Source organism: Phacochoerus africanus, chromosome 7, assembly GCF_016906955.1.
Source record: "Phacochoerus africanus isolate WHEZ1 chromosome 7, ROS_Pafr_v1, whole genome shotgun sequence".
Lineage (NCBI taxonomy): Eukaryota > Metazoa > Chordata > Mammalia > Artiodactyla > Suidae > Phacochoerus > Phacochoerus africanus.
The window spans coordinates 61,193,239-61,208,040 of record NC_062550.1 but is presented as its reverse complement, the minus strand read 5'-3'; the positions used below and the strand labels follow the sequence as shown (position 1 = coordinate 61,208,040).

Here is a 14,802-nt window from a genome sequence, read left to right as displayed (position 1 = left end):
TTCATTCACTATTTGACATCTATTTATTTGTTTATTGACTCTTCTCTCTTCATTAGACAGTAAGTTAAACAAAAGCCCATGCTTTCTCCTTTTATTGATTTATCTTTAGCACCTAGAAAAATTTGACACATAGGAAGCATTCAACATATATTTGTTGGATGAATGAGTAAAAGCAAGGGAAAAGAGCAACTCCCTTTTAAGCTAAATGTGTATAACATTGTAGTGATTCTCAAAGACAAAACCCAAAACACAAATCAGCAGTCGTCTTTGACCGTTTCATTGTTTTGAGTAAGGCCAGCTCTGACTAGGACATGGGGCCTGGTAATGAAATCATGCATGTCTTTTCCTCTTCCTCTGGATTTCAAAGTTGGTGGCTGTTCCAAAACCAACTGGGGTACTGAAGCAAGACAACCAAACACTCACAGGCTTAATTCAGAGTCAAAGCTTAATTTGGAACCCATGGATTTTCAGTGTGATTTTGAAGATGAGAACTAAATAGATTACTAGGAAGTACGCTGCTTCAGACTATGGAAAATACACGAGATGAATACTTTATCCATCAGCATTATGGCTACTTTCAGATCCACAGATACCAATTTTTGCTGCTTCTTTTTAATTTAAAATTTTTAAAATTTTTTTATTATTATTATTTTTTTCATTTTATCTTTTTGCTTTTTAAGGCACACCTGCAGCACATGGAAGTTTCCAGGCTAGGGGTCAAATCAGAGCTATAGCCGCTGGCCTATGTCACAGCCACAGCAATGCTGGATCTGAGCCATGTCTGCAACCTATGCCACAGCTCATGGCAATGCTGGCAATGCTGAGTGAGGAGGCCAGGGATCCAACCCATATCCTAATGGATCCTAGTCAGGTTCGTTAACTGCTGAGCCACAAAGGGAACTCCCTCTTTTTTATTTTAAAAATAGGCTTACATCAGATTCATAGGAGAGAAGAGGAGGAGACACATAGTTTATTTATACGTCTTCCCAAAATGGGCATTCACAAGTTTTGTGTTTTATTCTCTTCTCTGTTGCCATTTTCTCTTACACCAAATTAGCCACGTCCACTGCATCTTTTTTTTTTTTTTTTGTCTTTCTGTCTTTTCTAGGTCTGCACCATGGATATAGAGGTTCCCAGGCCAGAGGTCTAATTGGAGCTATAGCTGCCGGCCTACAGCACAGCCACAGCAATGCGGGATCTGAGCCATGTCTGCAATCTACACCACAGCTCACGGCAACACCGGATCCTTAACCCACTGAGCAAGGCCAGGGATCGAACCCGCAACCTCATGGTTCCGAGTCAGATTTGTTAACCACTGAGCCGAGACAGGAACTCCCACTGTATCTTCTTTCTCCCATTAGAATTTCCTAATGGAAGAGCATCAAGTTGTATCCACTTCTTTCTTGGCTCCAGTTTGACCTAGTTTCTTTGTCTATGCATTAAAATCTGGCAGGGTTCTAAGGCAGATGTGGCGTGCAACCACACATCCATCTTTTTACAGGACTTCACACGATTTGATAAAGCACTTCCCAAACAGCTGCGGGATGCTTAAAAATGTTGCCACAGAAAATACCATTTTCTCTTTTGGGTCGTAAACTTTAACTGGAGAGGAAGATGAAACAAAATTTGACCTACCGAGGGTGGGATCATACTCCCAGATGAACCGTTTGGTCAAAAATCGCACTACAAGAGCTGTGGGGAAAAAAAGAACAACATTTCAATCTGATTTGTTAATTTTCTCATTGTTCTTACCTATATCAGGAAAGAGAAAGAGAAATAATCCATACAAGTATATGTATTTTATATGTCCTTGCATATAAGCCTAATGTATTTATTTATGTTTATTCAAATATTTAAAAATTTTCATATTGTGGCCTAAAAATTTGTAAAATGTTTTAATGGTTTATTGCGCACTAATGAACAGCTTAGATTTGTTAAAAACATCACAATGTAAACATGCTCACATATGCAATTTTTAGTAAAACAATGAATTAAGCCATAAAGCAGCACAGTATGGATGTCTAAAATTTGAACTTTGATCATAATTGATAAAGGTGAGTTAAAATGTCACAGTTTTTATGGTAGTGAAAAGATACTTGTATTACAAAAAAACCCCTGAAAATTAAGGATTTTATTAGTGATTCATTAAAGTTCTTCAAAAGTAAGGGTGATTAAGAACTTCCAGGCAGGGTCAGGATCTGGAACCGTGCTAAGCATGTCACCTCATGATCTCCTCAATCAGCACTTCACCCCATAAGGCAGGTAACAGGATTGACCTCCTTCTTCAGAAAAAGAACCTGAGGTTCTGAGAGGTTAACTCATTTAACTAAGCTCACCTAGCTAGTTAGTGGCTGAGTCAGGATTTGAATCCAAAAGGGTTTCCAAAGCCTATAATTTATCCACTGTCTAAACTGAATTTAAGACCTAGCTCATTTGGATAATATTTAATAGAAGGTGAGTCAGAGAAAGAGCAAGGCTGAGACAGGTGAATTCTACTTGTCCTTAAAAACTGATGGGACCCAGGCTGAACATTTTTCTATATTTGTATTGTAATTGAAAACAATGGGTTTTTTAATCTTTAGAAATTCTTTTTGGAAAAGAGTCTCACAGACACTTTAAAAACAGAATGAGTTTTCACTGTGGCTCAACAGCTTAAGAACCTGACATAGTATCAGTGAGGACATGGGTTCGATCCCTGGTCTCTCTCAGTGGGTTAAGGATCTGGTGTTGCCTCAAGCTGCAGTGTAGGTTACAGCCATGGCTGTGGCTTAGGCTGGCAGCTGCAGCTCTGATTGGACCCCTAGCCTGGGAACTTCCATATATTGCAAGTGTGGCCATTAAAAAAGAAAAAAAAAAAAAAGAGAGAGAATGAAGCCTTGGAAGCTTTCCCTGGAAAAATGTACAGTTTAGCATGTAATTTCAGCAGGCTCAGTGGCCCTCTGAAGACCCTTGATGGTCCTCCCGGGATCTTATTGACCCTAACTAAAGAATCAATATCAAAACTGTTTATTAGGGTAGTTTTATTTTTACTGAAATGCCCTGTGGGTAGTAGTCTAAAGATATTTCTTGAAGAAACAAGACTAGTTAGTTGAAAGTTTCCGGAGGTCTCTCTGTCGATCGCCTCCACTAGAATCAACAGAAGTCTACACCCTCTACCGCAGGGGCTTATGTGAGAGATCACAGCACAAATGGCCATGAAAACCTCATACAACAGACCACAAGTATACGTGGCTTGGCTGGAGACTGAAAGCAGTAATGTTCTTTCCAATTACAGAGTGTGAGGCTGGATTTAAGCCAAAATGTTTGCAGTGCCTAAAGGAGCAAGGCCACTGACCCTATGATACTTCCCACAGTGAATGTACTTGTGGTTTTATCTTCAATTTGCATTCTGTCACTGCTCACTCTCTTGAGACTGAGTCTTTTTTGTTGTTGTTGCATGTAAGAAGTAGCCAGTGCTAAGCAGATATTTTTCTCTTTTTAAATTGCCAGTGTTAGTAAATTGAACTGCCTGCCTGGAGGATTCAAAGAGTTTCATCTTTGGTTAGAATATGGAGTTTTAACTCCCAAGGTTGTGACCTAGAAAAATTCATTTATTTGGCATCTTCAAGCAACTGAGCTTTTAAAATTAACAAAATTTTTTACATAACTGAAGTGTGAAGCACCCCGTTCCCAGACCATTCAAGCCTTAATTATTTCTCTTTATAACTCTTTCTGAAATGTTTTAGAAACGCCTTTCAAAACGAGGATACTGAATATAACCAAATCATTTTTAAATGTCTGGATTTTAGTTAAGAATCTTGATTAGGGCCCTGAATAGTTATGTGACAATACTTTTAGAGGCTGTAGAGTGGTCGAGGCGAAACAATTCCAGAGGGCTAGGGCTTTTGACTATTTTTAGTTTCCGATTATATAGATATATTTTTCATATACACATATATAATTTTTTCTCTTATATAATGGCTTTCTCTTTTTGCCTTCGTTCTTGAGCCCACCTCTAATAACCTATCTGCCCATCTACGTGGTTACTTTTTACTATTCCAAGACTGATAAGCCATATTAACAAGCTTGTTAGAATTTTGTCTTAATATTGGAGTAAATTAGCTCCAGGGTTTGGTTCTAAGGAACTTGTTCTATGAATATAAAAATGATTCAGGTGCACTTTGGGAGACTATTTTCTTGTTGATAACTTCTTCCCGCTGACTTCTGGGTTATTGGCTCAGTTTCTTAAAGTTACTTTCCAAAGAGCAGTGCTGCTGGGCTTAATCAATGAAATCAATTTACACATTTTTGGTATTCTTTTTAAGAGACCCACATCCTATGTAAGGGTTATTTTAACAATAGAATCACACATTTTTCAAAAAATTCAATCTACTTCAAATGCAGTAAAAAACATCAAAACCTCCTTTAAAAAACTGATGTCACATATTCATTCTTTGAAAACATGTTTTTTTCTCTTTCTCACAGATTATTCATGGAAAAGTCAAATACACTTTATATATTTTTAAGTTTTCAATAATATAATGCAAAATTATTAGTTTAAAGAGTGAAAATAATTTTACATCTGTGGAAATGATATCTGCTAAAGGCTTTCTCATTATGTAAAGTGGCTGGGGTACTTAAGTGACGGTCACCATTTACTGATGTAATTATAAAATTCACCAGTGTTATTTAGCCTCCAATTTTATTACAATTTTATTATGAAATGTAATTTTCAGTTTCTTACCACGTCTCATCTTCTCCACCATGGCCACTTTCACCGTCTCACTTCTCCACCATGGTTTTACCTCTTCCTCAGCAGTATCCCTGCTTTAACTACATTCCCCAGAACTCCCTTAAACCACTCTTCACACAGCAGCCAGTGATTCTGTTAAAACTTAAACCGTCTCTCACATCTATTCCCCTAATTCTCTCTGCCCTCACTTCATTGAATAAATATTTATCTAGTGCCTTTTCTGCACCAGGTTCTGTTTTAGGTGTTTATAATAATCCAGTAAACAATTCAGACAAAGAGCTCTGAACTTATCAAGCTTATATTCTACTAGGAGGAGGTAGATTAAAAAATAAAAATAATGAATAAATTATATGGTCTGTTAGAGATGATAAGTGTGATGGCATAAGAGAGGAAGATCAAGGTAAAGGGGATTCAGCATAGGAAGATAAGGGCGTGAGAGCTAAGATAGGGTGACCAGGGTCATTCTTACTGAGAAGGGGATGAAGAAAGAGATGAGGAAAGATATGGGAAGGGAACAGTGTTGCAGGAAGAGGGAACAGCCAGTGCAAAGCCTTAAAGCAGAAATGTGTACTTGATATGCTCAAGGAACATTAAGCAAACCAGTATGGCTAAAGCAGAATAGTAAGTTAGTAGTTGATTAGATTAGTTCCTGTCAGTCAGCCTTCCCCTTCCATAATGCTACCACCACCACCACTACCAGCATCCCCCCTACTACTAATAGTAATTATTTAAACAAGAAAATGCTCCTTTGTTATTATCATTATTGTTACTATTTTACTCAATTCTTCCTTTGGAATGTATATTCCTTAAGGGTATGGTATCTGTTTTATTCATTACTGTTTTCTAGTGTTAGAACAGTGTCTGGCACAGACTTCAAAATATTTGTTGAATGGGTGGAAAAGAGGTACCAATTCATGTCACTGTTCACTCTTCTTAACAGTTAAATAATAACCAGGCATTGAGAAAATAAGCAGAAAAATTAACTCAAGAAAATTTTCAATAGAACAATACTATAATGTTTTTCTAAAAAAGTGATATAAATATATAATCTGAATTGCTTATTTTACAATCCTTATACAAATTATACTTCTTTAAGTTTATTAAAACTATAATATATGGATAGTAATATCACCCTTGGGCTCAGAGTTGATTTTTAAAAATTTAAAAATTTAAAAATTTTTACTTTTTGGCCACATCCATGGCAAGCAGAAGTTCCCGGGCCACGGATCAAACCCGAGCTACAGCAGTGACAACACTGCGTCCTTAACTGCTAGGCCAACAGGGAACTCCCAGAGTTGATTCTTTTGCTGCTCCTGGATCCTCACATACTTCTGCAACATGAATTTCAATCACTTCCCACAGCACTCCTTACATCACTGCACCAGACTGATGGTTCTGCTTACGAACATCATGCATATTCATCTCTTAATGCCTCTGACCCTGTTGTTACTGCTGGCTTGAAAGTCCTTATTCAACTAATAAAATCCTAATCATCCCTCAAAGTGTAGTTCAAATATAACTTCCTCTTTGAAACCTTTCCTTTCTTCCTTTCTTTTTTATTTTTTACGTATTTATTTTTATACATCTCATTTATAATGATTTTTATTTTTTCCATTATAGCTGGTTTACAGTGTTCTGTCAATCATTATGGGAAAATTATCATGTGCTTATAGAACTGTGGCCAACTGATTGTTTTGGAAAAAATCCAGCTTAAAGGCGTTTTAAATGGCTACCTTAGAATTTTTAGGATACGAAAAGAATTTCTGTATCAATTGAGTACTTTAAGAAACATTATTTTTCACCTGCACATTTTTACTACCTTTTGATCTTGCCTTGACCCTGATAACACACCCACTGAAAACCCTTGACTTCGTATATGCTCTAAGATGATGCTTATCATCTCCTACATTATATCATAACAAAAAATTATTACAAAAATATGTTAAGTGAGATATATGACTTTCATTCTGTAATCTGCAGGTCTTTCATAAAAAACATATTTACTTCTAAAAACTTTTTAATAACTTTCCACAAGAGTCTACTAAGTTTAGAATACTTATGTCACAAGTTTTAATTATTGTGTAAAAAAGAAATGAAAGTTTTTGTTATAGGCAAAGAAGGCAAATGGCTAATGTCAGCACAATCAGAGTCCATTCTGGGCTGTAAAGATATTCACCACCTGTTATCTGAATTATTTTTCTCATTTGTTTACAAGCAGATCCTCCAATGTCTTATAGAAATGTTAAGGCTTAAAAACTATGAAGAGACATTATAATAAACTTACACAGTATCCCAAATGTGAAACTTCTCAAAATTATGATGCATAGAAGACAATCTCTTTTTTCCTTTTTTTTTTTCCCTTCCTACGTCATTATAGTACTTAGAGTATAACTACTTGGCCAGAAAAAAACGAAAAAACAAAAAAAGCATGCAGCAATGGTGTATTATTACCAGGGTTCAATAGGTGAAAAAAATCAATCCTAAATTGCTTTCAGTTTAAATTTTATGATCTCTGGGGAAAATGTCAAAATAAATAAAGTATTTGAAAAACAATGAAAAAAGAGAAGGATGAGAGAGTCTAATATCACCTGGGAATTGATTTCTCACTTCAGTAAGCACAACCTCAATTTTAATAATATTGCAAAAATTACAGTGGGAAAATAATTCAAAAAGAATGCAGTTCTGTTGGTATTGCCATCCACTTCCATAGATGGAGTGTGTGCTCTTAGGTGTGCTTTAGCTCCGGTGCTGTGCTATACCATTCCTTGTATATCTTTACTCTTCATTGCCCCACAACATAGCGTATACATATGTGCATGTGTGTATGGATACCCTGTGTATACACACGTGTGTACATCAAGGAAGAAAGTGAAGCTCGGGTGGTTTACATCTCTTCTTGATAGATGTGCCATCTTGTCTGCCACCAGGAACCACTTTCTTTCAGTGTGTTACCCTCACTCATTTAGTGGTACTACCAATTTTTGCTCATGAGGAATTTGCCACCTAGAAGCTGAAGAGTCTTATCGGTGTATTCCTCTACTGTTACGAAACTCTTACTTTGAAAAATTTGAACATTGTATGTATTTTGCATATAGGGTCCATTTTGAAGAAAATGTATTGTTTAATCACCCAACACTGCTTTTGTGATGACAAAAGGGATCAAAACTCTGGTCAAAATAAAGACTTAAAACATCTCTATAAAAAAATGACTTTCTAGACATAACACTTCTTTTATTGGTTCCATGTGGAACACTGACTCTACTCCTTTAATTCTGTAATCCGTGGTGGACTAACACACAGACAGTGCAATCATCCTCATGTTATAATTTGGCTTCATTTTAATATGGTTGGCAGTATGTTTCTTTAAGTGTGCCTTCAGGGCTTATTATTATTATTTTAAATATAATGCAGAGATCATTACTTATTTTGGGTGCTCCATAAATAATTTCCGGCTGATTTCTTTTTTGACTTTGCAACCTGGACAGTCCAAAGAAGCTAAAAACTAGTCAGCATCGTAAGTAGGTAATCCAGAATAGAACTAAATCAAAGAAATGGAAAAAAAAGATGGATTTAGAATACAGTAGACTCATAGATAATACCGTTCACCAGAGAACATTTCTACTAGGGAAGAACCACCTTAACTTCTAAGTCTTCCTTGATCTTCCCAAGCCATTAATCACTTCCCCAGGTGATGTAAAACTGTCATTTGTCTCTTCTCTATTATAGAACAGGCACAATTGCCTTGTAAAATACTCATTTGCATTCCCATATGTCTTACAAATTCCGAGTGATCTGAGGTCAGAGGTTAAGCCTTGTTCATCTTTATCTCCCATGGCTGGCGTACTGCCTGACATATGATACATCCTCCATAAATATTTTTAAAATGAATTAGGAAATGATTAGAATCTGAATAAACTCTTTGCCCCCCCCCCCATCACTATTGTACTCAGGTCTGTACTCCAGTGTGTTTTTATTATTTGAAAACATGTTCTTTACAGCAGAACTTCCATTGAATATGTCACTATTTCTCAGGTTCAATACCTAGTTCAGAGGTCTATTGAAAACCTGATTGGTCAACTCACAGGACCCCACAGGCCCCTTCTCTTGGGCCAGAGAGAACCACTACCCTTGACCTCTTACTACTATCAGCCCTAAATTTAACCCCAAACTTTCAGTAGTCATTAACTTCAGAGAAATAAGAATTAACTTACTTACAAAAAATAGAGTGAATTCTACCCTAAATCTGTAGAGATGGTTTATTGCTGAATAAACTAATTTTGTGGAATGAAGTACCCATTTAATAACCATATTAACTGTTGGATTAAAGTGTATATCATCTTAGAAAATACCATTAGGTAAATTTTAGTTATGACTTAAGTAAAAATACTAATGGGCCTCTGGAATGCTATCAAAAGGGGAGTTTGAATACTGACTATAAGCTTACTTATTTCTCATAAGTACTCTCAAAAGTGTTCCTATGTCTACACATGAGAAACCTGAACTGAAAGCTAAATATACCTATTTTGCAGAGCTGTCAAGTGAATAACTAGATTAAATTTGCTTACTTTATGCTGGAGAGGCTGTGGAGAAAAGGGAACTCCCCTGCACTGTTGGTGGGAATGTAAACTGGTACAGCCACTATGGAGAACAGTTTGGAGATACCTTAGAAATCTATACATAGAACTTCCATATGACCCCGCAATCCCACTCTTGGGCATCTATCCGGACAAAACTCTACTTAAAAGAGACACATGCACCCACATGTTCATTGCAGCCCTATTCACAATAGCCAGGACATGGAAACAACCCAGATGTCCATCGACAGATGATTGGATTCGGAAGATGTGGTATATATACACAATGGAATACTACTCAGCCATAAAAAAGAATGACATAATGCCATTTGCAGCAACATGGATGGAACTAGAGACTCTCATACTGAGTGAAATGAGCCAGAAAGACAAATACCATACGATATCACTTATAACTGGAATCTAATATCCAGCACAAATGAACATCTCCTCAGAAAAGAAAATCATGGACTTGGAGAAAAGACTTGTGGCTGCCTGATGGGAGAGGGAGGGAGTGGGAGGGATCAGGAGCTTGGGCTTATCAGACACAACTTGGAATAGATTTATAAGGAGATCCTGCTGAGTAGCATTGAGAACTTTGTCTAGATACTCATGTTGCAATAGAACAAAGGGTGGGGAAAAAAATGTAATTGTAATGTATACATGTAAGGATAACTTGATCCCCTTGCTGTACAGTGGGAAAATAAAATAAAATTTATTTATTTATTTATTTATTTATTTATTTATTTATTTATTTATTTTTGTTGTTGTTGTTGTTGTTGTTGCTGCTATTTCTTGGGCCGCTCCCACGGCATATGGAGGTTCCCAGGCTAGGGGTTGAATTGGAGCTGTAGCCACCGGCCTACGCCAGAGCCACAGCAACGCGGGATCCGAGCCGTGTCTGCAACCTACACCACAGCTCACGGCAACGCCGGATCGTTAACCCATTGAAAAAGGGCAGGGACCGAACCCGCAACCTCATGGTTCCTAGTTGGATTCGTTAACCACCGTGCCACCACGGGAACTCCTAAAATTAAATTTTAAAAAAATTGCTTACTTTAAAAAACTCATGCTTTTTTGGAGTTCCCGTGGTGGCTCAGTGGTTAACGAATCTGACTGGGAACCATGAGGTTGCGGGTTCGGTCCCTGCCCTTGCTCAGTGGGTTAACGATCCGGCGTTGCCATGAGCTGTGGTGTAGGTCGCAGACGCGGCTCGGATCCTGTGCTGCTGTGGCTCTGGCGTAGGCCGGTGGCTACAGCTCCTTTTAGACCTTTAGCCTGGGAACCTCCCATATGCCGTGGGAGCGGCCCTAGAAATGGCAAAAAGACAAAAAAAAAACTCATACTTTTTATAATATCCAACATTTACTACTACATTTTACTATTTCTATGGATATATTTAATTCTGAATGGTGGAACTTGTTTTTCATACGAGCTTACATCTTACAAAGAGGCATGTTTTGAACAGTGCATTTTTTGTTCGTGACTAGAGTTTTTCATCATAAGTGGAGGGAATATCCATGACCAGAAACCATGGCAACACAGAAAGAGAATATGAATTTCAGGGTGCAAGAAGGGAATTTTATATAAATATGATTTTGGTTTTTCTCTTGAAAAGGTCTTTAAAGATGAGGCAAAAGAGGAAAACAAGGATGTGCTGACATAGACACAAAATGGTGCGTGACAGTAACTATTTTCTTACTGGTTTCCTCAGTCCATTAACATTTCCTTCTAGCAACACAAACTCCAGTGTCAGGAACCATTTTAGGCAGGGAAGAAGACAGCAAAGAGAATAAGACAAAATTCCTAATCTTGAGGAGCTGAGAAGGTGCACATTTGAATGTTCCAGGAAAAAAAAAAAAAGCATGTGAATAATTTCAAATATTATCTAGTTTAAGCGCTGTTATGATGCCACGATATAAGAAGGGAGGTCAGATTGAGGTAAGTCTAATTGACTTAAGTGCCTCAGAGGGAGAAAACCTAGTGTTTTCTGGAAAAGAAAGTGTACTAGACAAAATCAGAGTAATATATATAGTCAACTGTTGCTATTCCTTCTTTGAGACAGCAAACCAAGGGGTTTGGCTAAAATATGAGCAAGTTCAGTTTTACCTTCTTCCCTCTCTCACTGGGAGCTCTATCATCCTTGCATCAAGTCAAAGCCTCCGAATCAAATTTCCCTCTTCCCCCGACCCCCTGGATCTGACACTTCTGGTCTTTTGTGCCTTATTCCTGAGCTTCTCTTCAACCACCAACCCCCAAGTTCATGTCCTTCCTTTTAGCAGTCTACTCTTTCTATAATTACACCAGCGTCTTCCGAGAAACATAGGCCATTGTGCCTCAGATCAAGGAGTGATCTACGGACATCTCAGCATGGCACCTTGGTCTAGAAGGACATGCAGGGTCCAGCACAGCTCTTTGACGTTTTGACTTAACAGCCACAAGAGATGGTGGAAACCAAGAATGTGGCATTTTTGGAATTACAGGACCCCTAGCTGAGGGGGCTAAAAGCTCTTTCTAGACTGAGAAGCTTAACTGAAAGGGGATGGAAATAGGCTTGACTGCAAAAGAGATGTCAAAAAGGCACCAGCAAATTGTGTGACCTGAAATGTCAGATCTTAAGGAGAGGAGCTCAGAGCAAAGCAGCAGTCAGAGTTCACAGAGATATAACGATATTGAAATTTAATCACTTTCAAATGCTTCCCCATTTGGCTCTCTCATTAAATCTGTCTCTCCTCCCCACACGTATGAGATTGAGACACATTTATTTAAGCAATAAGTATTTATTGATCACTGTGCTAGACACCAAAGAAAGCAAGACTGAGGATTCCCTAAGCTAGATCTCTGCAATGACTTCATATTAGACCTAAATTATGAGCTGAATCATGGATGAGTTGAAGTTTGCTGAGGGAGAGCATTGCAAGCAAAGAGCTTCATGTTCAAAGGCCTAGACATGGGAGACCCTGGTTCATTTAGCAATTACATGTGGCTCAAGGTAGGCTGACTGATGTGTGGGTGGAACTATGTGGGGAGTAGTGTGTGAGGTTCTCCAGATTTCAAATCCCATATAAAGGAGCTTATATATCAGATTAAGGAGCTTGGATCTTATGTTAAAGTCTATGGGTACACAGAGATTCTGATTAGGGGGTTGGCTTAATTTGAGCTGGTTACCTATAGAAATTATTCAGTGATTAGATCTAGAGAGGGATTGGTCCATGTGGAATAAAATCTGGGGATAGCATTATTCTCTGAGGCAGAATATAATGGGGAGATGAGTTAAGAGCAATAAGGCTGAACTTGAACATGTTGAAATAAAACATTAGTGAAAACACCCAAGTAGAGAAGCACCATCTATCCCTCCCTCCACTCATCTCTATCCATCCATCCATCCAATCATTTATCTTCCATCCTCCTATTTATCCACCCATCTATCATACAATCAACATACAGTTACTGAATGTCTGTCATGTCCCAGTTACTGCTAAGCACTGTCCCATAAGGCAGCTAACATCACAGCATGAAACTGGAGAGGGTGATTACTGCCATACTTTATGGTAGCTGGACAATGCAATGGGCATGGTTAAGATGCCCCAAGTAGACAGTTTAAAGGCCTCTTTTCTTAAAGAGGCCTTAGCACAAAACTCTATTTTCTGTCTCATCTTAGTAACCTCTCTTGCTTCCTACATTATCCTCCATCTCAGTGCCTTAAAATTTCTAGCTGAACTAAAAAACTTAACAGATCAAGACAGGGAACAAGCATTTGTTCATATAGGGACTTACTGTATAACATAGGGAACTGTACTCAATATTTTGTAATAACCTATATGGGAAAATAATCTGAAAAAGAATATGTGTGTGTGTGTGTTTGTGTGTGGGTGTGTCACAGAGTCGCTTTGCTGTATACCTGAAACTAACCCAGCATTGTAAATCAACTAAATGCCAATATAAATTTTTAAAAAATTTGTTCATACAGCTACTGCTTCTGAAGCAGTCCCATGCCCCATGCCCTAACTCACCTGCTCCTTGCTTTATTTCCTGTGATGGTTAAAATAAACTGACAGAAAAACATTTAAGCCTCATAAAAACATGGAAATTGAGCAATTTGATGGAAATTTTAAATTAGTGCAATGTAAAAGTGGGTGCTTTATAAAGCCATAAGTTCAAATGAGAAGTAAATTAGTTCCAGATGGGGGTATGGGGATTGCTTTTAAATTAATGTTTGTTTAAGACTGAACATTTTGACTTGTCCTGCAGTCTGACAAAAATATCACTCTGAGAAAGAGTTACAGAATTAATGTCAGTTCTCTGAGCAAGGAATTTCTTAAAGATAAATGGTGTATTCTCCAAGAATTATTAGGGAAATGCTTTTGTATCTGAAAACCTAGCCTCAGAGTCTAGCTTCAGTGCATTTTAAGTCTTGAAAATTGACTTATTTTGCTGTGGAATGGTAAAGTTAGGATTTGGTACTGACATTATGGCTTTAGGATGACAAATGAGAATGGGAAAAATGGCAGGACCATGACTTATAATTCCTAACATGTTTGATATGGAGTAGGGGTTTGAGAATGCTTATAAAGAAGGCAAAATAAAGAAAAAAAAACTTTATTTTAAATTAAAATTTAACTTGTATGATTGAATAACAATAAATTCTTCCTGAACTTAAATTGAAAGTAAAAACAGGAAAAATTAAAATTTGAAATATGGTAACCAACTGATTTGGTTTTGTCTTTTTGTTTGTATTTGAAAATCAATAAGTCAAAAGCTATAGGTACTGTGCCCAGGGATTCATACTAGGTTATTTTATTTTATTTTATTTTATTATTTTATTTTATTTTTTTCAGGGCCATACCTGTGGCATATGGAAGTTCCCAGGCTAGGGGTCGAATCAGAGCTGCAGCTGCCAGACACAGCCACAGCCACAGCGATGCCAGATCCCAAGCCACAGCTTGTGGCAATGTCGAATCCTTAAGCAACTGAGCGGGGCCAGGGATCTAACCTGAATCCTCATGGACACTAGTCAGGTTTGCTTCCACTGAGCAACAATGGAACTTCTCAAATCAGTTTATACAAGTTGAAAAATATTATTCATTTTAATTATGAGTAATGCTTAAGAAATAAATTTCCGAAATTAATTAACAAGCTAGTTTTAAATTTATGATTTGTCATTATTTTCATTAAAAATAATATTTTATACCAAGGCATTATATTTAAATAGAATTATCTGTATTGCGTTAAGCAGTTTTCTAAATCTTTCAAGGGATTGGATATAAAATTTGAATTTTTAATTTTTACCTTTTTCTGGAAGAGGAAAACATGTGGTGTTAGTATCCGAATTCCTTTTCCTATGCTGATGTTACTAGAACACACAAGACACCAGCAACTGGAAACATATGAATGTGTTGGGGCATAAAAATGATTCAGAGTGACTAAGTATCCCAGACAAGCAGAGAAATATCTCCTATGATCCCCACTGAATGCCCTCTTTTATAAAGCACCAAGGAT

At 37.3% G+C, this 14,802-nt stretch overlaps 1 protein-coding gene across 2 annotated transcripts in view; it reads right to left on the bottom strand.

Annotated features, from left to right (window-relative positions):
• Nucleotides 1–14,802, bottom strand: part of RERG (RAS like estrogen regulated growth inhibitor) — a 114,534-nt gene that overhangs the window by 12,081 nt on the left and 87,651 nt on the right. For both annotated transcript variants that reach the window (XM_047787483.1, XM_047787482.1), the window contains exon 3: nucleotides 1,636–1,692. In XM_047787483.1, the coding sequence (XP_047643439.1) occupies nucleotides 1,636–1,692 (57 nt within the window). The remainder of the gene's footprint in view (nucleotides 1–1,635; nucleotides 1,693–14,802) is intronic.